Source organism: Taeniopygia guttata, chromosome 4 (genome assembly GCF_048771995.1).
Source record: "Taeniopygia guttata chromosome 4, bTaeGut7.mat, whole genome shotgun sequence".
Classification (NCBI taxonomy): domain Eukaryota; kingdom Metazoa; phylum Chordata; class Aves; order Passeriformes; family Estrildidae; genus Taeniopygia; species Taeniopygia guttata.
Genome location: NC_133028.1, coordinates 62,867,780 through 62,891,975, shown reverse-complemented (window position 1 = coordinate 62,891,975; position 24,196 = coordinate 62,867,780). Strand labels below are relative to the sequence as shown.

The 24,196-nt window shown below is 43.0% G+C and overlaps 1 protein-coding gene across 5 annotated transcripts; it reads left to right on the top strand.

The window, feature by feature from the left end:
• Positions 1-1,545: 1,545 nt before the first annotated feature.
• Positions 1,546-21,080, top strand: KLHL8 (kelch like family member 8). Of its 5 annotated transcripts, none has more exons than XM_012573309.5 (10): positions 1,546-1,652; positions 7,381-7,686; positions 10,547-11,095; positions 13,215-13,401; positions 14,104-14,247; positions 15,343-15,454; positions 17,075-17,243; positions 17,757-17,916; positions 18,893-19,094; positions 19,497-21,080. In XM_012573309.5, the coding sequence occupies exons 2-10, from the start codon at positions 7,483-7,485 to the stop codon at positions 19,618-19,620; spliced, it is 1,851 nt and encodes a 616-aa protein (XP_012428763.4). In that variant the 5' UTR covers positions 1,546-1,652; positions 7,381-7,482; the 3' UTR covers positions 19,621-21,080. The 5 variants fall into 5 exon arrangements, with proteins under 5 accessions (XP_012428763.4, XP_030127785.4, XP_030127786.4 ...); XM_030271925.4 differs by having other exon boundaries at positions 1,549-1,652; positions 7,443-7,686; XM_030271926.4 differs by lacking the exon at positions 1,546-1,652 and adding an exon at positions 7,168-7,221 and having other exon boundaries at positions 7,443-7,686.
• Positions 21,081-24,196: the final 3,116 nt, after the last annotated feature.

Here is a 24,196-nt window from a genome sequence, read left to right as displayed (position 1 = left end):
AGTGTTCTGTCTTTGTCAAACAGGCCACCTCAAATAGAAGTGTTATTTAGTTGGACATTTTTGCCTTTAAAGATTCCTAAATAGATGTGCATGTCCTCCTAAAAACAGTATATGTATACTCTGTGTGAAACTGCAAAGCTCCAGCCACTCATTCTCAGATAAATATGGATTTCTAAAACACCTTCTTGCTTTTCAGCAGAACTGTGTTGGATTCAGGAAAAAAAGAAATCCTAGAATTTTTATGCACATTTGTAGAAGTGAATTTGGCATCCCGTGGGAGTCCAGCTTTCAGCTCTGCAGTATGGAATTGGGAAATCTACTGGACTCTTAATCTGTGGGGCTGGAGGTGACTGGCATTTTCACTTGGCAAGTTGTGCTTGCTTTTGTGCAAGGAAGACTCCATACTCCCCAGGGCACCTATTTCTTTCATAAGGTCTTTCTTTGCTTCTAGCAGCCTGTGAAACTTTTTTGGCCAATGCTTTTCAAGTTCTAAAGTCAAGCTTTGACCAAACAGGACCAAGGCTTACACATATTATTCCACAGGCAGAGAAGGATACTACTAACAAATGGACTAAATCAAACGAGGGGAAAAATGTGTACTGGGGAAATGTATTCCTGCACTGGAGGGGCTGTATGTATGTCTCTGTATGAGGTATCTATATCTATATCTATATCTATATCTATATCTATATCTATATCTATATCTATATCTATATCTATATCTATATCTATATATCCATATCCATATCTATCTATATCTATATCTATATCTATCTATCTCTATATATCTGTATCTATCTATATCTATATATCTATATCTATATCTATATCTATATCTATATCTATATCTATACCTATATCTATATATATCTAATACACACTTTGTGAATAATGCATATTTTATGATTGGCTTTTTGCAAATATTACAATGACTATCATATGTGTAATGTTAGAAAGTTATGCTGTATTAATTCTCTTAAGTAGTCTGTTAAATATAGTTTTAGGTTACAACATAATGTTAAAATAGAGACTATGTATGTGGAGGGAGGTTTTTTTTTAGGAATGAGATACTCGCTTTGAGGAACACCTAAATCTTCCAAGAGAAGAGGAATTGATGGTTTTCTTATCAGAAGAAGCTAATTTCGTCAGGCCTTGCTCAACTCGAAGACGCCAGGGGGATTAAAGGAAACAGTTGACATACAACAGAGAGAGTTCTTGTTTTAAATAGAATGTATGCATAACCATGAAGGATATATGAATATGCAACAGGCTATTGTTTTTAAGGTTATTCTTTTGTTCACAAGGTATGCTTTTCGTGACTTAGTGTCCGAGAGCATCCGGACGTCCGTAATTCTTTGCTTTTTATTTTCTTGTAATTGTCCTAACTCTGAACTTTATTACTCTAATTGTACTATTATTTTTATAACCATTTTATTATTATTAAACTTTTAAAATTTTAAAACCCAGGCGATCGGCGTTTTTCCCAGTCTATTTCCAGACCTCACGGAACGCCAGACCCGTGAGGGGCGGGAGCGCGGGAAGCGCCGCCAGCCGCTGGCCCCGCCCCCGCCCCCCGGCGCCTGCGCGCCGCGCGCCCCCTGGCGGGCGGCGGGGGCTCCGCCGGACCCGCGGCGGCGGCAGGGGCAGCGCAGGTGAGCGGGGCGGGCACCGGGCGGGCAGGGCGCAGTTCACCCCGGCTCTCCCTTCGCACCTCCCGTTCCCCCGCCGCCGGAGGGCTCCGGCACACCCCGCGCTCTTTCCCCGCCCTCCTACCGCGCTCGTACCGCCATGGCGGTTCCCCCGCCCTTACGTAACGCGCCCCTGTCCTCAGGCTCGGCTCGCTGGTCCCGGGAGCTCGGCGGGGCGGGCAGTGCCGCGGTCTCGCCCTCCTGGCAGCGCCGCCGCGGGCTCCGAGCCCCGGGCACCGCGCTGAGGGCGGGACGGGCCGGAGCTGTGCCCGCGAGGGCCGCGGGGCCGGCCCTGCTCCGTCCGAGCCCGCGGGGATCGCTGCGGTGGGAGCCGGGCAGCCAGATGGAATGCCGGTGTCGGGGAATTAGGGTGGAATCGGTGCAAATGGTTACCGGGGCTGGGCTGCGCTTGGAGGGCGCAGGGGCGGCACCGTGCCCGCGCTCGGCACCGGGGGGCTTGTGCTGCCGTGATGCGGCAGCCATGCCGGCCGAGAAGGAGATAAATGTTAATGAAAAATTAACTGAGCCGGGGCTCCGCGCCTTTCAACTGCTCCGTGTGGGGACCACAGCCAAAGGTAGTGCCTTAGTCAGCTCACTATAGGCATCTCGTAAAGGACAACGAGTAGTCACTTAGCTTAACCCAGAACAAGTATTTGTGTTTAAAAAAACCCCAAAACAACAAAAAACCCGCAAGAAATCGCCCATTGCTTGCTGCTGGGGAGAGCCTCAGGAGTTCTAGCTTCTCCTCCCTTCTCAAATAAATAAGAATTTAGATGTCACAGCTCCCCCTTGAAACTGCCTGCTCGGCTTTTCTTCCTCTTTTGGTAGGTTCCCTCTTCCCACCTCCACTCAAGACAATTGCTTACTGGCCACTGGGAAGTGTATCTGTGTTTCCTCCTTTGCCTTAGTCATTCCTGTATATCATACACTTGTCAACGTTACAAAACTCAGAGAAACGTGGCTTTCTGTGATGTTTGCAAAGGCTTCTGCAAGGATAATCAAGAAACAAATCACACTGTGGAGAAGTACCACAACAAGTAAAATAGTTCATCAAGTGTTGTGAAAACCACAACAAACGTGTCTCATATGTCTTTGCTGGAAATGGAGGTTAAGCTGCAAAAGGTTCAGCCACCTTCAAGCAATGTGGTCTGAGGTTTTTGAGTTAGTTTGGGCTGAGTCCCCTGTAATCTGTGCAAACTCTTGTGCTGTGAAAGAAGTGTGACTGTGCTGTTGCCTGGCAAGGTTGTGCATGGGGGTGCAGTGCGCTCATAACTTCATTTATTTTAATTGTTAGTGGGATGTCAGGAGCCTGGCATTCAGTTTTCTAGTTAGCTGTTTATTTCTAAAGACAAATGTAATCAGTGTGGTCACACGAAGACAGGGTCGTTGTGTAATGACTGCCAGTAATTTGGTGCAAGGCAGCACAGCACCACATTATCCAGTGCTTTAGTTCTTCCCCAGCACATTTCAGCAAACAGATTTTTGTAATAATAATTTCCTACAATGGTTGTAGCATGTTGGGTTGTGAAGCCTTTTGTCTTGTATTACATCTGCCATCTCTTGATTTCAGATTTTGAAGGAGCCTTGCAGCTCTGGGACAAAAGGAAGGTGATACTGCTTTATGGTTTGAGCTGTTTGTCTTGTGAATCTCAGCTCTAAGTGAGAGAATGTGATAATAGTTGGCAGCTAAGGCAGAGAGTCCTGGGAGGAAGGGACTGATGTCTGCATGTGAAGCATTGTTTGACTACATTTCTGGAATGCTCTACTGGATACCAGGCATTGATTTACATATCCAGGATAAAGGAAGCTGCCAAATGACTTAGAAAAAAATTTACTCTCTGTTAATACTTCCCGGGAATGGCTGAACTAAATGCTACTGTGAAGACTATTAAACTACTGTTATTTTTAATATAGTCTATCAGAGAAGACCACAGTGCCTCTTCTTGGCAAGGGACTATTCTGTCCTCTTGTGAATGTAGTAGGCTAGTTAAATTTTCTATTTATGCATCAGCACTTCACTACGCTCCCATTGCACTGATTTACAGTGGTTTTTATTTTGTGTTCTATTTCTTGAGCCTTCCCAAGTTTATATTGCATGAATAATCCACACCTTAGTTACCCCTGTATCAGCAGAGCAGAGTCCTGCTTTGCTGTTTTGTGACTTCTGCGTGATTTTGCTGGTTGTTCTGAAGTAAAAGTGAAGCATAAATAAATAATGGCATATGATGGTTTTGGGGTTTTTTTATGATGCAAAATTGAACAAAATTGTCAACTTGTCATTCTATAAATCCCAGGAGACAGGTGGCCTTTTTGGTGTTTCATGGAAACTGGGATTAAACCTCAGAAGAACTTCACTGAGCACTGAATCAAAGTGAGCTGGGAAGAAGCTGTCTCAAAACAGCATGAAGGAACAGCCAGGAAGAATTATTTCCAAAATGAAATTTTATCTATGTTTTTTATGCTCTACAAAACACCTTTTCTGTTGCATTTTTCCAAGGAAGAGCAGTGCTCATTCATGGCTTGTGTGTCTGCAGCACCTGATGGAATTTTCATTATACAAACTTAGGGGAGATGGTGCTAGCTACACCCATTTCACTCTTGCTGAGTTATCTGTGTGACAAGTAAAACAAAACAATAATGTCACTTTTTTTTTTTCTGCAAAGAACCTTTGAAATGTTGAAAGGATTTAGAAACTGTAAATTCGTGTTGTCTAAGAATCTTTTCTATGTGTTTCTACAAAAGCAATCACAGATACAAAAACCAATGGGGGAAACTTAAGGGAGGGACCCCAGGCCCTCATCTGATCCCTCGATGCCAGGGTACAAGATTCTGGAAGAATGGGATGGGGAGCCGAGTGATGGGCAAGGTACCAGAGAGGGGAGAGGGGAGTGACAAAGCATTGTCAGGGAGATCAGTGGGAAGACTCGGGGTGGAACTGCTGGGAGAAAACCAAAAGTCCAGTTTTTTCAAAATTGACCTAACCCAGCCCAAGAGTCCTCATCCTTTAAAGAGTCTGTAGTTTCTTCTTTGACCAGCTGCTGCAACTGGTCTATTCTTTTATGCATGTCCTCAACTTTTGATGTTAAGTTGAGGCAGTAGAGCTCTGCAAATTCTTTGCATCTGTTTGCTTGGGGTTGAGGAATGATCCATTCAGTGCTGAGATGGAATGTGCTGAGCAGGAGCAGCAGCTGCAGGATGGGGCTGAACTTGATGTTCCTGCTGGCTGGGTCCAAGTTAACAAAATCTGAAAGGAATCTTACAAATAAAAGACATTAGGATAGGGGGAGGAGTTGGGATATTTAAAAAGTGCGGTGCCTCTTCCTCCTCCAGCAAGCGCTGGTCGCCTGTGCTGTGGTCCTGGACTTGGATATATTGGGAACATAAGGTTTCACCCACTTGGAGGGGACCCACTTCAAACCTGAGGGGGTGGGCACGCAGGTGTATCCCCTTCCCCAGGTTATCATTTCGTAGGGTCCCTCCCTGTCCCATGTTTCTGGGTTTTTTAGCGAGACTGGTGGACGAGCCTTCAGATTGGTCTGACTACTTTCTAAGAAATGCCTGGTAATAGGTGGATTCAAGTTCTCATGTCTGCAGTTTAAGAAATTGATGGTAAAAAGTGCTTTAGACAACCGTACTTGAGGGGATTCTGCCTTCATCGCCTTTTGCTGTTGAAGAACTTTTTTTAGGCTCTGGTGGGTCTTTTCCACTACAGCTTGGCCTGTTGGGGAATAAGGGATGCCAGTCTTGTGTTCTATTCCCCATTGTTGCAGGAAGCTCCAGAACTCCTTGGACTTGTACGCTGGGCCATTGTCTGTTTTGATGACTTTGGAGATGCCCTGTCGCTGTTGAGGCAGGATGGGAACGAAACAACTCCAGTTCAGATGGCTAGATGATGTGAACACTAACTACTTTATTTCAAAAACATCACTCTTTTACAGAGAGCATTGTGCAGACTGACTTCATTGGTCTTAAAAGTAAAAACATCTCACACCATTGGTGCGCTGTGAATGGCGCACGGTGGCAGAACATATCTCTAAACAATGTGAACAAGAGAGATAGAAAATTATTTACATTCCTTTGCAACTCTCTCCCAGGCTCTAGCCTGGCAGAAACTCTCGTTTCTCTCTGACTGAACTGAGAATAACCATAATGCCCAGCATGGAGAAGGCCCGCACCAGGTGTTTTTTGGTGTCAGACACCTTCTCCCCTGTGTGGGCCGAAGCATAGACTGCACTGGAGAAAGTGTCTACAGATACATGGACATATTTGAATTTGCCAAATGATTGGATGCATGTCACATCCGTCGGACACCTGACAGCTTTTCAAACCCCTTGGGTTCATGCCTGAGCTCAGGGAAGGGAGAGCATTCTGTTGGCAGCTGGGACAGGTGGCCATGATGGCCCTGGCCTGTTCACAGTTCAGATGGAACTGGCGAACCAGGCCGGGCGCATTTTGATGGAAGAGCTGGTGGCTGATCTTAGCCTGACCGAACACATCTGGGAGTGGGGCCATCTGGACGGGTGCAGCAGGGGCATCAGCTCTTCTATTGCCCTTGGCGATGAACCCTGGCAGGTCGTGTGTGACCTGACGTGCATCACCTAAAATGGGTGCTCTTGGTGGGAGACTAATTTTACCAATTTTGAGAGCAACTCGTACAGTGCAATGTTGGAGACTTCCTGCAAAATAGCATTTTCTGCTCTGGACACTACACCTGCTATATAGGCTGAATCAGTGACCAAATTAAATGGTTCAGAGAACCTCTCAAAGGCCCTGACAACAGCAGCCAACTCAGCTACTTGACGTGATCCTTCCAGCTTGGTAACATCTGCCTCCCACCACTGAGTCTGAGGATCTCTCCAAGTCACGACTGACTTGTGGGATGCTCTGGACATATCTGTAAACACTGTCAGTGCCTTTAGAGGTGTTTTGCTCTGAACAGATTTTAGTGACAATATAAATTGGACATCCAAATTGAAAATTTTGTGGGCTGGTCGATGAATTGAAATATGATTGGTGTAGCTGTCCAATGCAAATTGCAGAGCTTCGTTTCCCTGAAGCAGATGTTCCAACATTGCTTTTGATACATGTGAAATCAAAGGTAGTCAGTGTAAGAGCCATGCTTTTCAGCATATTCTGGAGTACCTTCTAGCACTTAAAGGTGGCTTATGAAAGACAGAGAGTTACTTTTTACACAGGCAGGTGGTCATGGGACAAATGGGAACACGGTTCCAACAGAAAGAGGAGAGATTTAGATTAGATGTTAGGAAGTTCTTTGCTCTGAGAGTGGTGAGACACACTGGAAAATGTTTTCCAGAGAGAAGCTGCAGATATCCCATCGCTGGAAGTATTCAAGGCCAGGGGGATGGAGCTCTGAGCAACCTGGTCTAATGGAAGGTTGGAACTGTATAATCTTTTAAGTTCCTTTCCAACCGAAACAATTCTACGATTCTGTGGTACATATTTGCCTTTTCTTTTTCAGGTCTTTATCAAGAAGTGTGGGCAACAAGTTCATAAATAATGGCTTTTCCTAAAGGTACCTACATAGGATTCTCAGCTGTGGGTCTCTTTTTTGGTCCCTTTGCCTCTAACCTTCCCCGAGTAAGATCATAGGTAGTATTATAATGTAGTCAAAGTGTTACGTACTAGCATTACCTAATGTTTTGTTTTCTTTTTTGTGTGTATTTTTAAACAGGAAGATGAACAGAACTGAATTTTAGGACCTAACTCCTGATGGGCTGGATTTTATCTTGGCAGGAGTTTTTGAAGATTGATGCAGTGAGAGAAGCAACAGCCAATGGCTTCAGAATCCATGGTCCCTGAGCAGGCAAAACAACATCTGATAAAGGGAAAAAGGCGGCAGCAGCAGCAAACTCAGCCTTCCAGCAGTGATGGGGATGAGGATGCCTTTGTGTTTGAGGCAAATGAGGCTTGGAAGGATTTTCACAGCTCTCTTCTTCACTTCTTTGAAGCTGGAGAGCTCTGTGATGTTACACTGAAGGTGATGCTTGTCACATATCCATTGCATGTATAAGTCTGAAAATTAAGCTGCAGATAAGTGTGTTGGGAGGTGGCTGTGAATATTGGCAGGGGTGTGGAAACCACAGAATGCCTCTTGGATCTGAGACATCTCTAGAGGTGCTAATTTTTATTTTCCTTATTTAGGAAGTTTGCAGCTGAAATTTAAACACCTAAAATATTGACAGTCTGAGAGAGGAAGTACCTGACTTTGAGCTCATCCAACTTGCCTTCTCAGCAAGTTCCCACAGTTGGTCATTAATTACTGTGCAATTCCAGCTACTTGTAGCCTCTTTTTTCTCAATATACTTTCATCCCCAATTTTACCTCCATGTCTGTATTTTGTATTGTTTTGCTAGATTCTTCTCATCAAACAAGATTTCTGGAACAAATCTAACTTTCAGCATTCTTCAAAGAAAGAAAGAAAAAAAAAAAAAACCCAGACAGTTGTGTTCTACAGCTGATCAAAGAGTAAAGAAAGAGAGAAAGGAAGCAAATTTTATGATTTTTGCATAGCATTGCTTTAAGGCATTATTTGTAACTCAGCTGTATATTACTTACATCTTGATTACAATAAATTTGTATTTAGCATACATAGATATTTGTGCCAGCACCTTTGAATATTAAGTATTGCTTAGCTAAACAACTTACTAGTTCAAGATAATTATTTAGGAATGGTGATGAAGCACAGTTCCTAAACCAAGGACGAATGACAGATGCCTTTAGGAGAAGTTGTTAGCCTGCTACTTTGACTGTTAGATATGAACAGGGAAAATCCTTGATGGATTTATGTCCCTGGTGTTACCAACCCTCCTCATCCCTTTTCTTGTTGACCTCATTCTTACCTTCCTTCCTTTCTACCTACCCTTGGAAGGGGAAAAAAAAGGCAGAAAGTAATATTTTATAAACATAGTTCAATGCATATTCCTGCTACAGAAACTTGCCTTGGAAAAAACACTTTACTAGGGCTGTAGTTTAACTTTCCCTAAGTTAGGCTTGTATTAATGCTCATTTGTATAACCTGTGTGGAGCTATTTTGGTAACTTAGGAATGTTAGATGACATGACTTGGCTTCCAGTGAAGGCTAGAGCAACCTGTGGATATACATCTTATTGTATGGCTTCCTAAATGAGGGATTTTCAAGTAACTGCTAACTATGTACTTGAATTAGAATTTTCAGGGGGGCTTGATTTTTCTTCCTGTAGTGCTCGGGCCTCACTCATTTTGTAAGAATAATCAGATCTCTACTGAACTTTCTGCTTTTGTGTGACCTTAGTTAGTGAGCAATTCTAGCATTGCTTTTGTTATACCAATTATTGTTTTAACTGCTTGCTTTTAAACTATGATAGTTACTAACTGGAGAGGAACTCTAATTTCAAAATAGCAAGAACATGCTATATAACTGGTGGAAGGTCTCCCTGCCCATGACAGGGGGTGGAATGAGATAACCTGTAAGGTCCCTTCCAACCCAAACCATTCTGTAATTTAAAATTAAGCAGATTTGGGTAACATAGTAAAGCCACTTAATTCAAAAGAAAGGTTTAATTAGATAGTGGGATGATGGGCAGAATTAAAGTGTCTGAAGGTAAGAATGGCCTGGGAGCTTTCCCTGGTACAGCAGACCACTGGTAGCATCTTTCTGTGTCAGTACTATAGTTAGTTGGAGTGCTGATGGTGTAACAGTGATAAGCACTGTTTGGAGCACACAGGAAGACTCCCTCTGCTCCAAAAGTTAAATTCTGGAATTTCATCTGTTCTCCTGCTGCTGTCATATGAACAGTCTTAGAAGGCTGTTAGAAGGTGGAGAGTGGCAGATGAATACCATCTGCTTTTCTCCTGGTGATTTGCTTTTTGTTCATTTGGTAGATCTGAATTGTTCCTTCTGGGATGATCTGAAGTAATCACACTGAACAATCCATCTTTTCCTCTTTTTTAATCTGCATACTCTTTCTTGTGTGTTTGCTTTCTGTAGTTAGCTCACTACTCACCAGGTAGGTTACACTTCTGTTGATCATACTCTTTAAAAAGGTAAGAGCATTGAATCAGAGCTAAAAAAAAAAACCCAAAATATCCTTTATAATTGACTGTCTTTTTATTTTCTTAAATGCACAACAGCTCTCTGTAGTGCAGAGTGACACAAAGGCTGTAAGAAAGCACTCGTGGAACACAAATAAGATGTGGATTGTTCATTTACTTTTAATACTTAGATTCTTTTTTAATGTAGCGGAATTCTAGAATTTTGTACCTGAAAAGCTTATTTTACATTTTCTGATCAGAATTTTGAGAAATATGGAGAGTACACTGTCTTTTGTGGGTAAACATTCTAAAAATATTGGCGTGATTGGTAACTTTTAATAACCCCTGAAATAGCTGTTATTCCTATGTTTTTACACGAATTTACTTCTATAAACATCAATTCTTCACCAGTAGTAAAAGTCCAGAAATCTAAATTAAGTAGCCTAAAAATGTCCCTTTCTAATTTGCCCCGCTTGAAGTCTCTCAATACATATAAAACAAGTATCTAATTGATGTCTCTAAGATGCATCTAGAATATTTCTGTGGACATTTCATAAGGCTTTTAAAGAAAGGCGAGTTCAGTGCATCACTGCAATTGCTTACCTGTGTTACAGCTTTGCTCTACTCTCATGGCCAAGCTACTGCTCAGAATTCTTTGGGATACTTGGATATAATATCAGAAGTACAGGACAAATAGGGTTAATTTGTGTGGACAAAATACATGGAGTCCAGAATTCTTATTTCAGCTTCACTGTTCCTGCTTTCACAACCAAAACTGACGTTCCAGTAAAACATTGGGGTTTTTTTTTTGTTCTTTTCTCTTTCAGGTTGGTTCAAAGCTAATCTCCTGCCACAAACTGGTGCTAGCTTGTGTTATCCCGTACTTCCGAGCCATGTTTCTTTCGGAAATGGCTGAAGCCAAGCAGAAGCTGATCGAGATCAGGGACTTTGATGGCGATGCCATCGAGGACCTGGTGAAGTTCGCATACTCCTCGCGGCTCACGCTGACGGTCGATAACGTGCAGCCCCTCCTGTACGCCGCCTGCATCCTGCAGGTAGAACTGGTGGCAAAGGCCTGCTGTGAATACATGAAGCTTCACTTCCACCCCTCCAACTGCCTGGCAGTCAGGGCGTTTGCCGAGAGCCACAACCGCATCGACCTGATGGACATGGCCGATCAGTTTGCTTGTGAACATTTCACAGAGGTGATGGAGTGCGAGGACTTTGTGAGTGTGTCACCGCAGCATCTCCATAAACTCCTGTCCTCCAGTGACCTGAATATTGAAAATGAAAAGCAAGTTTACAATGCTGCTATCAAGTGGCTGCTGGCCAATCCACAGCATCACACTGTGTGGCTGGATGAGATCCTTGCACAGGTAGGGCAGGCTGAGGCACCAAGTCTCTGTCTCATCACTGGTTTAGTTGTGTAATCAGCTCTTTGTTCTTGGGTAGATCTTGTACTTGGGTGAAAATGTTCTTAGGTTTTGGTGCCTTATCTGGTATTCAGGGTTGGGAGTTGACAGTGGAAGCAAGTTAGAGTGCTTGAATATTGGGATGAAGTGATATTCTTCTGTTTCTGTAGAGAGAAGAGTACTCACTTTATGCTTATGCCTGGGAGGTGGGAACCAACAAAAAGCTACATCTGTGGTTGAGCAGAAGTATTTTATACTGACACAAAACAGAATACAAATCCATCACTTCACTTGGCTTGCCACTCCTACAGCCTGATATGCTCACTGTCCTTGCTGTTATGTATTTGTACTTAAGAAAGGAGGCAAAGCTGTTGAGTTTTCTTACATGGCTAGGAAAGGAAACTAAGAGAGATGTGTCACATCAAGTTGTGTCACAGTATTTGAGACAGGTGTGGAGAACCTGTACTGGGAAGAATTTATGTACCATGTGCTGCAAGACATTCCTTGTGTCTTAGCAGGTAGGATTGACTGGGCAGTTTTAGTTGTCACTGAACTCCAACTTGATTATTTTGCATTTGGCTGAATTGATAATATTGGCATTATGAGAGTTAGGAGAGATCCACTGAGGTGCTGCTGTCACTGTCTTCATGAATAATTTTTCACATTTCCCAGGAAAAGATCACAATGGTCTGTTAGCTGTCTTCCAAAACCCTTCAGTTCCATCTAGACTAGCATGAGGTTTTTGGTACAAAAACACCTTCTTTATTATGCTATACTTAAACTTACAGGAAATACAATTAAAGATTTTTTTTTTTTAATTATATTTATTGCCCAGTTACGCTAGCAGATGGGATTAACAGTTGTATTCTGTTGATGGAAACCAGAGACTAGATTCAAGCAAAGAAAAAGTAAGCCCCTTCTTGTAAATATGGGCCAGAGCATATGGAGACATCAGTTGACTTGGACATTACTGCTGGCAGAAGACATGCCTGGGCTTCTAGACAGCCATTATCTATGTCATATTCAGCCTTATGGGTTTCACTGTTCTGAATTTGAATTTGAATTTGCATGACGTTCTGAATTTAACAGCCTGGAGTTCTTACCATGTCACTAACCTTAGAAGCCTATCATCAGGGCTACAGTGGTGCTTTAAAGTATCCTCAGATAAGCTGGGCCAAAGTAAAGGAAGAAGTGGGACTGAAAGCAAAGAGGTGAGGAAAAGCAGGTAGAGACACATACTTGCTTCAAGACAAAGATGCTTGTCAGTGCTATAACAGCCCCATCCTGCTGCTCTGAGAAGCACTGGCGGTACTGGACTTCTGCAGCATTGCTCTTGAGCCAACTGAGAGCTGCTTGACAGTGTTGACTCCAAACCTTAAGAAGTCAGGTGGAGATTTGCTTCAGTTCCCCCCACTAACATCTGTCCCACCTTTGCCTCTGATTGTACTTTGTATTCTGCACTGTTTGTCTTAAAAAGTTGGCTAAAATAAATGGCGTGAAGGATTTAGAGAAAGAAACAATTAGCTGTCAATATTTATTACTTTTTTTTAAGCTTGAAGTCTGACAAGTCTGCCTTAAAGAAAGGTGTTACTGTACTAGCAATACCTCCTTTATAGACACTTAATTCATGGTGACTAAGTGTTTCCTTTTTGACTTGCCTCCCAAAGAAAAGAAACCATTTTAGCACAAGCCCTCTTATACTGGCCTAGCAGTGAGCTGAAGATTCATACCCAACAGCAGACTAACCTGATAAAGCCCTGGTAAAGCCGCAGGTGCTGCCTGCATCACACTGGGCAGGTGCAGGTGCAGCGTGGGCAGCAGCTTGCCTCTTTCCTCAGCACAGCCTGGGCCGAGGGACACTTCTCCACTGTGGCTGAAATGCAAATGGTTGTAGCAAACATTATCACCAAAGAGAACTGTTCATATCGCTGTTGTCTGGAACGACTCTGAGAGCTGCTCTCCTTATTGAGGAGCATGGAGCTGCCGGCTGGCTGCAGAGCTGCTGGCTGCTGCATGTGCAGCGCTGCATGGTGACACTCAGCAGTTCAGCCACTTTCTCCAACTGTGTTCATTTCTGTGTCAGGTACGGCTGCCTCTCTTGCCCATTTGTTTCCTTATGGGTGTTGTGGCAAAGGAAGAGATTGTCAAGCAGAATCTAAAATGTAGGGATTTGCTGGATGAAGCAAGGAACTACCACCTTCACCTGAGCAGCAGGGCAGTGCCTGACTTTGAGTACTCCATTCGCACAACACCAAGGAAGCAGACTGCTGGTAATTAAATGTGTGTCTGGTTACCCAGTAGGGAGTGGTGTGGAGAAAAAGCAGCACATTGTACAGGTGTCTTGATATCAAGCAGGTATAGCTTGATATTGAGGGTTGCTCATGGCTTAATGCAAAATTTGGAAAACCATTATGTACTTCTGGTGTTTGGGTAATGTGCTGTAGTTTCCTAGCAGAACTTTAGCAGTCGTTTTCTTTCTTTAAAGCATTAATAATTTATCCATATTAGCTCTATCTGTATTAAAGCCAGAGCTGTTATGTATGTTATGACCAGGCAATCTGTTCAAAGCTGTACTGAAAACAGTGGACACTTATCTTTTGGTGTCGAAGGTTGAGCTAACTTTTAAAGTCTTTGCCTAACATACACCAAAAGTGAGTGATGAATGTTGACTGCACATCATAATTTCTCCATCATTATATTTAACAAACAATGGATTTATCTCCTTAAGCCAAATCACAAAAAGCATATTTAAAATAGGCATTGTTTTTACAAGACTATAGATAGCTTATTGCCGTAGCAGTATGTCAAGCAAAGGCCAAAATCCAGTACGCAGTTACGAAGGGCAATGACTGTGCTCCTTGAAGTGAAATACAACTTCCCCCAAACTATGTAATTTTCAGTTTGCTCTGCTAAAAAACTCTTCTTGCCTGTCCTCCCGCTAGTTCTCTGGAAACCTGTTTTGTGTTCTCCAGGTGTGCTGTTCTGTGTCGGTGGCAGAGGTGGATCAGGTGACCCCTTCCGCAGCATCGAGTGTTACTCCATCAGTAAGAACAGCTGGTTCTTTGGCCCTGAAATGAACAGCAGGAGGAGGCACGTGGGTGTGATCTCTGTGGGAGGTCAGTAACCCTATTCAACCAACCCCAGGCAAAGGGCGCTTGTTTGCTCCTTTTGCTGAGTTGGTACTTTCAGTAGCTGTACAAGAAGTAAACTAATTGCTTAATTGTTGGCTAGTCTTCAGTTTGAAGGAGTGTTAGGTCCTAAGCCAATCTGAGACTGTGCTTATGGAAAAAACATTACTGCAAACTGACAGAGTTGGGTTGTTCAGACTTGGGAAGAGACTTTATTGTGTCCTTTCTGTACTTTAAATGGAGCTTACCAGAAAGATGAAGACATGCTTTTTAGTGGAGCCTGTTGTAGTAGGACAAGAGGTAAATAAGACAGGGTAGATTTAAACGAGGTATCAGGTAGAAGTTTTTTACAGTGAGGTTGGTGAAAACCTGGAACAGGTTGCTCAGAGAGGTGGTAAATGTCCCATCTCTGGTCAGACTGGATGGTGCTATAAGCAGCCTGAAAATGAAAATATCCCTGCTCATTGCAGAGGATCTGGAGTAGATGACCTCTAAAGGTTTCTCCCAGCCCAACTGAACTGTGTATAGCTTCTGGCCTTAAATAGGTGATTTACTTTTTTAAAATCCATTTATAAAGAAATGGCCTTACACAGCAATCACCCAGAATTTTCTAGTACTCGTACTGGCTCCCTTCCTACTTAAGTCCAACTGGAAAGTTACTAAGACCATAACTCTTCCAAGAGCAGACCTAGCTTTATTTTTGGGTCTCCATCTTCTGGAAACAGATCTGTGCAGTCCAGAGCAGCTTAGCACAAATAATGTAGCTTTCTCTTGTATTTAGCAGCAGAACAGAGATAATTTTTCTTCATATAAAACCTAGAGGGACTGGTATATGTGTCTGAACTGATTTGACCTGCAGTACTTAAATTATTGGAAGGTATTTTGTTTACATAATCTCAAGCTTTGTATAAAAGTTCACATTAGAATAGATTCCTGGTTGAGTACAGCATATAAAACTCTGTTACTGAAAACATTTTAAAACTTTAACCTTTACTTGACCTCTTTGTCTATATATTTGTCTATAAATGAAAACTGAAATGTTGCCAAGCAATCTCTGTGTTTAAAAGATGTCTGTGTGTTCAGGTAAAGTCTACGCAGTAGGTGGACATGATGGAAATGAACACTTAGGAAGCATGGAAGTGTTTGATCCTCTCACAAACAAGTGGATGATGAAGGCATCAATGAACACAAAGAGGTATATGTGTGCCACACTCCAAGTCCTAGTTTGTGGTGTACCATTTCTTGCTGATGCTGAAAAACATCCTGACTGTCTTGCTTTTCTGGGGGCTTTACAAACTGTTCTGTTTCTTTCCCCTATTTTGGAGCTTTATGCTATAAATGTATCGCCCTTCGGTTCTTTTTTTTTGGAGGAGCTGGCTTCTGGACCAGGGACATCTTCTACTCCAGCTATGCTTGCAGTCTGGTATCCAGGGCCTCTCTGGTGTGCCCAATAAACAACTTGGAACTGATGAACTGGTTCTGTGGGGGTTTTGCTCTTTTTAGGAATGAGTGAGATAACTGCCAGCATAACATGAGAAGTGAAATACTTAATAGTGAAAATAAAAAAAGTGAAATACTACACCAGGAAACAAATGGCTGCCTATGTTTTTCACACAAAAGGCCAGAAGCACACAATCTGAAAGTCATATTGACTTTTTTTTGGCTTGACATTTAAGATTCTTTTAAGTTACTGGACTCACAGATCTGTAATACTTTTTTCTGCTGTTATTTAAATCAATGTCCCTAATTCTCCATTCTGTTGTGTTGTTTGTTGTTTTTCAAAGCATCAGGTATGAGTAGGAGTGAAATATTCAAGTATAGTTTAAGTACAAAAGCTATTTGTAGCTGTGACCTAGTTAAAATAGAATACCCAGACTCCTAGAAGTGGGTTGCTCTACTTCCTCTATCGTGCCACCACCCCAGGGCATAATCTCAGTGATAATCAGCCCTAGATTGCTGTGACATTTATTACTGAGCACCCAGGTAAATGAAAGGGCTGCTGTGCCTTGCCTACCTCCCAGCTCCACTCCTCTCATTCATGGAGGTCTTGGAATACTTAGTGGAGAAAAATGGTGAAGTGGTGTCTGTGTTACCTACTCAGGCAATTTAAGATAAGGCCAGGATATTGCCACAATATTTGTTCTGTAGAAAGTTTGTGCCTCCTTTGCTCCTGCCTTGGTATCTCTGAAACTTCCCTCTTTAATGAGACAAAAATGTTGTCAGTAATATGGTAATACACCTTGCTTGGTGGTTAAAGCAGAAACTTAATGCTCACATTCTAGACCATACTTTAAATTTTATACTACTGATTGTACTCTAATATTGGTAAATTTATCAGAAACAAATCTGACAGCCATTTTAACACTCAATTAAAAAACACCAGAATGGAAGAAACTGCAGTTAAATCTTGCTAGATTTCAGCTATTTAATATCTAGCACATTTTTGTCTTTTAATATGTATTTGTATCACCCCCAATCATTCTCAATTGGTAGCAGCCAGCTATACCAACGAAGTTAAAACCAGTAGGTTTTGGTTCATCTTCGGATTTAATAAAATAGAGAAATCATATCTAGGACATTGTCATGTATCCAAGTATGTGAGCTGAGGACTTGGCTTTAGAGTTGACATTCAGTCAAAAGGACACAGGTGTGCAGAGAGCCAGTGGCACGATTTACTATAAACGTCACTTTTAAAATTTCCATTACTCTTTTCCCCCTAGTTTGAAACAGGTGCCATTCATGTCCCATGGCACTTGCAGTGTGGCTTCCTCTGGTTAAGGACTTGCACTGAGGTGTTGCTGCTGTGGTTCCCTAGGAGAGGCATCGCCCTGGCGTCCTTGGGCGGCCCCATTTACGCCATTGGGGGCTTGGATGACAACACATGCTTCAGCGACGTGGAGCGCTACGACATTGACTCCGATCGCTGGAGCACCGTGGCTTCCATGAACACTCCCCGCGGAGGCGTCGGCTCCGTAGCCCTGGTGGTGAGTCACTCCTGGGGAGCCCACCCGCTGTTCAAAGCCACAAGGCAGAACACTAAATAAAAATTTTGTCTCAAACAAAATACAGCTGGTGGGTCTGAGCACTTCTAGTCATCAAATTCCTGTGCAAAAAGTGAAGATACTTACGATAATACTCATAGCAAATTGAATTGTTTCAACAGTATTTGAGGTACTGGGAGGAGTGTTGTTCTAATGACTTGGATAGTGCTTCCTATCTCACTCAGCTGACTGCTTTGTTGTGGTCACTATGTTTAAAGGTACCAATGCATGCTCTACTTCAATCCCCCTGTGCTCTGAAAAATAGCTGCAACACTACAAAACTGTTGCACTTCTTTCATTGGAAGAGATAGCATTTATGATAGATAATTAAATCTGTTGTTGGAATTCTTAAGTGAAAGTGGATATACCACATTTTCTTGTAATTTTAACACTGTTTATGAAAAGCTGAATAAAGGCAACTACATCACAAATAATCTTTGTACAACTGTTTTCCAGAGCCATGTTTACGCCGTGGGTGGCAATGATGGTGTAGCATCTCTTTCCAGTGTGGAGAAATACGATCCCCACTTGGATAAGTGGATAGAAGTAAAAGAGATGGGTCAGCGAAGGGCTGGGAATGGTGTCAGTGAGCTCCATGGCTGCTTGTATGTTGTGGGTGAGTAGGGATGTAGCATTTTGTAGTGCTGCTGCTGCTGCTGCCAAGTGCTTGCCTTTGGAAGAGGCTGTTGTTGCTAGAGGAACTGGGAACAGATAGAGCTGACCTGTACTTGGTGTTCTTGGGCAGGAGAAGAATGCAAGCACACCCAGGGCATGCTTAAATGAAGTTACGTTAGCAAGGAAATGAAAAGCAGCCACATTTTAGGAGAAAATTAATTGTTCAGGACAATATATCTTTGTTAGAAAACCCTCTCAAGACTCATTATTCTTGAGTTTCCTTTTAGGAGAAGATTCTTAAGTTCACATGCTTTCAAACACAACTCCAGTTGTGTTGTGAGTGTAGACAACAGTAGCTTTTTTTGCATTTATTCCACAGCTTCTTGTCTTGTGTGCTAGCTTGTATTTACCTGCTTTCCTGAGAGAGGAAGATGATGGTGTGCCACAGTGATAGTTTAAAAAGCTCTGACTTGTGTAGTATTTTAAGTGTTTAAATAGGTTTTCAACAAAATGCTCCTTTGACAGTTTCCCCAGCAAGAGGAATGGATCACTAAGTCTTACATGAAATTTTTTCCCCCACTCAAATATTTGCCAATGCTGTAATTTGAGAACACTGCTACAGTGTGTTTTGCATAAATTAAATAAGTTTGAGACCATCCTTTTGCTGTGTTAGGTTTCTTTCTCTTCCGGTTGGGAAGCTGTTTAATTATAAATACAATGAATTCAGAGAGTAAAATAATAAAATTAGACTCTTTACAACTTGAGTAGAAGAAAATTATTGCTCTGGGTGATGCTTGAGCAGTGAGAAGAGGGTAAGCTGTAAGATTAATTTTTAGGAGCTTGTAAAGTTCTGGTAAAGAGAGTGCTGGACAGGACCCCCTGAATGCTGAGAATGATCTGCTAATGCCAGTCTTGCAGTCTTGGATATCCCCTGCAGCAGCAGTGCCAAAAGCTGACCCTGTGATGGTTGTTTGCAGGTGGCTTTGATGACAACTCGCCCCTGAGCTCGGTGGAGCGGTTTGACCCACGCTGTAACAAATGGGAATATGTGGCAGAGCTCACAACTCCAAGGGGTGGTGTTGGCATAGCGACACTGATGGGAAAAATTTTTGCAGTTGGAGGCCATAATGGCAATGTGTACCTGAATACAGTGGAAGCATTTGATCCCATAGTGAACAGGTAATTTCAAATGTTTTGTTTGTCCCAAGAAGACGAGGAAATCTGCCTGTATGGAAACACAGCGGCATAGAAACAGAGTGCAGGAGGAGCGTAGCTGTTATTTCCTGGTAATAACTGAGTAATATCCATGGCTGTCAATGCAGGACTGCTGCTTATATCACAAGGGCAGTCTTGTAAATATTTAAGCACCTCCTTCTCCTCTGCTCCTCTCTATTCTTTGTTGTTGCCGTTTCATGCAGTAACAATCTATATTCTTCTGCTTGTTTTAGTCTGGTTTTGCACTAAATGGGGTGCATTTTTGTGCAGAGCCAAGAGCTAGGCAGTGTAATAGAATTTCAGGCACAGAAAATACTTTCAGTTTGCTCAGACAGGACAGGAACTTATTTTTCTTTTCTCCTGTAGGTGGGAACTCGTGGGCTCAGTGTCACACTGCAGGGCAGGGGCGGGTGTGGCCGTGTGCTCCTGTCTCAGCAGCCAGATCCGGGATGTGGGCCAAGGATCCAGCAACGTTGTGGATTGCATGTGAGCTCTGCTGGCTGCTCCAAATTCCAAAGGAATGCTACGAGGGAGGCACCACAGAGCTTCTAAACACTGTGTTTTGTATGGTAGGTTAAGGAATGAATCCAGTACATTTTCTTTGTGAAAATGGTATTTTCTGCAGCTGTAAAGCTTTTGGTGGCTTTCTATCAATAGTGATACAGAAAAGCCTGTGAAAACATGGAATAAAAGTGTGACTCACAGGAGCAAACTTGCCCAGAACTGCAATCATCCTATTTTTGAGAAGCTGCAATTTCAAAATCATTTGAAGCAGCTCTTGCAAGGACTCAATATTGAACTGTAAATCAGGCATGTGGTAAGGAGAGCAGCAGCAGCTACTGCTGCTGAGCTTCCCCCAGCAGCCCTGCTCCATGTTCTCTGGAGGACTGGAGTGCCATTTCATTTAACTTATTTTCTGGAATGGAGTCTTAAATGTTTCCCAGTTGTACAAGAGCTTTGTAACAGAAGGTGTCTCTAGTTTTAGAAGTAACAACATCTCTGATGTACACTGAGATAACTGAGGCAGAGAAGTTCACTGCTTACCTCTCAAGGGAATGCTGGCAGCAGTGGAAATTGCAGGGATTCTGTATGAAAACTGTCTTTCAAAGTACTTTCTTAAGCTAATAAACTTGTTAGAAAGCTGGAAAGATTCTTGACCTGAATTTAGCCACTGGAATACTGCCATTCTCTAGTCTTCCATAAAATTTGTAGTTACTATCCTCCCTTTCCAAAGCAGAGTTTCTGTTGAGAGGCCCTTCCTGAAGTAACTAGTATAATTTGTCCTATTTTGAGATGATAGTGTGCGAAAATGTAGGCTTCGGCCATTTTAATAGAAAATTGAAATGGATAATAAAGTTTGTGGTATTCTGTAAAACTTTTTATGTGCAACTCTAGAAGACTTGACCAATTTCAGTATCCAGAAGCAGCTCTGGTAATGTTCTCGAGTTACTTGCTCTTTTAAGGGAGCAGATAAATAACCTCAAAACCTTAAATGAACCAAAGAGAGTCAGCAAGAAAGATAATTGGGAATAAACCAGTACTTCTATCAAAAATTGAGATAGCGATGTAATAACCCTGCATATAAAGATGTATTGTTATGCCATTACAAACCCTGAATTCCGAGTAAAGTCCTGCAGGAAAGACTGCAGATTCCTGTTCCTGCATCACCTTGAACAGACCAACAACTGACCATCCTTTGTGACCAAAGTTTCACAATTACCAGGTTCTTCCAAATGCCCAGGGAGAGCAGTAAACTTCTCTGTATTCAAGACCTGGAAGAGGCAGGACAGCAGGAGTGAGGAGGCACAGTCGTGTTTTTCTGTTAAGTTGCCATCATTTGGCTTTCCTGACTAAAATGGCTTTACACTTTGGTGCACTGTTTGCACCCAGGGACAAATGGAATGGTACTGTAAATAATGAAATAGTGCAATAAAACATTTGTACTTCAAACCGTCTCATTTGTTGTATGTCTGAAGCATACTGGTGCTGGGAAACATTACAGCACTGAGTATTTCTTGGTTTCTGCAGTGAATATTTCTCAACAGGAAGCTTCTATTAGCAGAGAATCCTGCATTGCCGCCACAGGCTTCACCACCCTGCTGCCCTCCTCACAAGGATGTGTTTACCCCTGTGCTCTTGACCTGACTCTGAGGGGTGGAAAGGTGGGATAAAGGTTCCCTCTCTAGGACCAAATGGGTGTCCTGGCTAACATAAACCCTGAGTTTACTAAATGACCCTGACTGTGTGTAGTGGTTTTGCATGGGAGGCACTCACAGAAGTGATGTAAAGAGAAAGCTGATACGCCCCTGTGAACACTCACGTGAAAAAAATGAAAAATCACAGAAAATCTCTTTTTTGGTCGGCAAAGAGGTAACGGGGGCTGGGCTGGGTGGCCCCTGCCACAGGCCAGGCCCCCTTCCAAACGAAAACCACTGCACTGTGAAACCAGGTAGCCTGGCAGTGCAGGTTGCCAGCTGATGCATTTCTCCTCTTGGTGGGAAGGTGTGGCACCCGTGGGTGCAGCCTGTAGGTGACCCATGCATGTTGACCACACTGACCACATCACCTGCCAGGCACCAAAGGGAGAAGTGTTCAGCAGGGAAATCAGGTTACAGCAAAAGCTCTGGGATTCTCTGCTGTGTGGGAAGAGCTGGAAGTCACATGGTACTAGCTCTGCACAGGATCCTAAAACAGGCATCTCATTTGTATTTCAGTGCATACCCCCACCCCAACACTCCTGGAGGTGTATCCATCCCTAAGGACTGGCAAGAAAACTGCAAAGCAGGTTTACAAGGAACAGCCCTGATCCTGGAACAGTGGCATCCCACACTGTTAATCTTGGATGGCACCACAGCTAAATACATTTTGTATAGAACTGGTTTTAGAATCTCTATTGCTGGAAATGTGCTAATGATGACAAAGTATAACAAATAAAAATACAGGATTACTGTGATGACAAACTGCAGTGACCTACCTGCACATAAAACTGTTGTGATTTAACACCTCTCCTGGGAAGGGGACAGTGATGACAAAAGAATATCCCCCCCACTCCATGCTGAGGGACAGAGCAGCCACACAGTGGTAGGAGGCCCTACCCCCACACCTTATTTATTTATGTTCAAAGAAGATTGTGGTCTGTTTGGTTATTCTTTCCCAGCTTCAAATACTATTTAATACTCCTCTTCCCAACAGAATCTCATTCCTAGTAGAGCCTTTCTGGCAGCAAAACTCTTTGGATTTGACATCCTGCTAAAATACGTAGCTAAGAACAGAAAATTTTAGAAGACAAAGCACATGATACTTGCATTTTTCAAAATATAAACCAAATACATGCGTGCACTTCCATCAGAAAGACTGCAATCTTCCCTCCTGTTTGAACACCAGCTGGGAAAATTATTTCAACTAGAAATGCCTGCCTGCAGAGGGGGATGCAGCCCTGTGGAAAACCTGGCCTACCCTGGCAGAAACCTCCATGCACAGGAGAAGCAGCAGGAGGCAACAATGATCCCAGCTAGGAGGGATACCCTGCCTGTCTCCAGGATCTTGGTGGGATTTGGAGGCAATTACTGCAGTGTCACTGTTGGTAAGCCTCAAAGGGTTAACATACTGTGCCCATAGAGCAGATTGGACATGTCAGAAACAATTTATTCACCAAAACCAAGGAAACCTTGCCTGTGATCTTACACAATTCACAGGAAAGAGTCTTACAGAGAAGTGGAAAGGTAATAACAGCCGGGCTGCAGCAGATTTGGAAACCAGCACTTAGGTGAGCAGCCTCTTTCTCACTGCTTTCAAGGGTGAGCAATAGTGATGCAGACAGTCCAGCAGTTCTAAGGCTGTTGAGGCATCAGATTCTGTGAGAGCATTTTGCTGACATGAACTTTTTGTGTGCAGTTACTTAAAATCAGGGTGGCTTCCTATTTCATGTGTGGAGACTCTAGGGGTCATCCCCTAGGCTAGGGAGACACAAGAAGCTTCCCTCAAAAAGCTGTTAAGACCCCCACTGGCTCCTTCCCCTGCTCCTATGTCCCTGAGCCACTCCCTCCCTATTCCCCCACTGGCCCTTGTCTTTGTACTGCCCTGAAGCCACTGTCCAGCCCCGACCTCTGGGTAGAGAGAAACTGGACTCCTGATGAGGGTGTGTGGGACCCTGAACATCTTACTGGGCAGCTGAATTAAACATCTGTGAATACTGTGCAAACGTCTTTCTTGCTTTCTTACTCAGGACTTTACTAGCAACTGTTCCAGCTGCAACAGTCATGGTTGTAGGACCTCAATTCTGTGTCCTTACCTCCACCTGGGACAACATTTTCATTGTGGAGTGTTTCCATCTCTTCTAGGAGTTGGAAACAAGCTGCATGAAATACACATCAAGAAGCAAAAAAAACCCAAAAAAACTTACAAACAGCAATCACTGGGGAATAGGGTCGGGCCCCACCAACCCAGGGAAACTCCTGAGTAAATAGAGGTTTGGCAAAGAAAAAATGAAGGTCCTTGGAATGCAACACTGACTACATTGGTTTCCCAACTCCAGCCCAACCTAATTGCCCCGAACCAGGATGGGAACCAGAAGCAGCACCTTGTTTGCCATGTCTGCTGTGACAGCTGCAGGATGCTCAGCAGGATCACATTTGATGGGACTGTGGCTCCCACATCAAATGACACCGAGACTTATTTCACAAATGAGTTGTCAACAGGTAATAAAAATTCATCCAATTAGCCCATTCAAGCTTAATTAGAACAAATGACTGGGAAATTCTTAACTCTAAATTGTTCCCACAATCAAATGGGATTTTCTATCCTTATTTAGGTTGAAACTGTTCTTGGAACTATTTTCAGCATCACTGCAGTGCAGAGTTTTGCAAACCCAAGTACTCTGTTCCAGTTACTTTGCTTAAATTTTTTTGTTGGCTGCTTTTACCACATCTGTATTTGTTTTCTAAAGCTTTGCACATTTTCTCTACTGGAACTGGTAGCAAATAGTGCACAGCCAGCCAGTAGATGAAACTTGTATTTGTAATTCCTCCTTGGCTCAGTCTACAAGGCTGGTGTGGCTGCCACTTTGT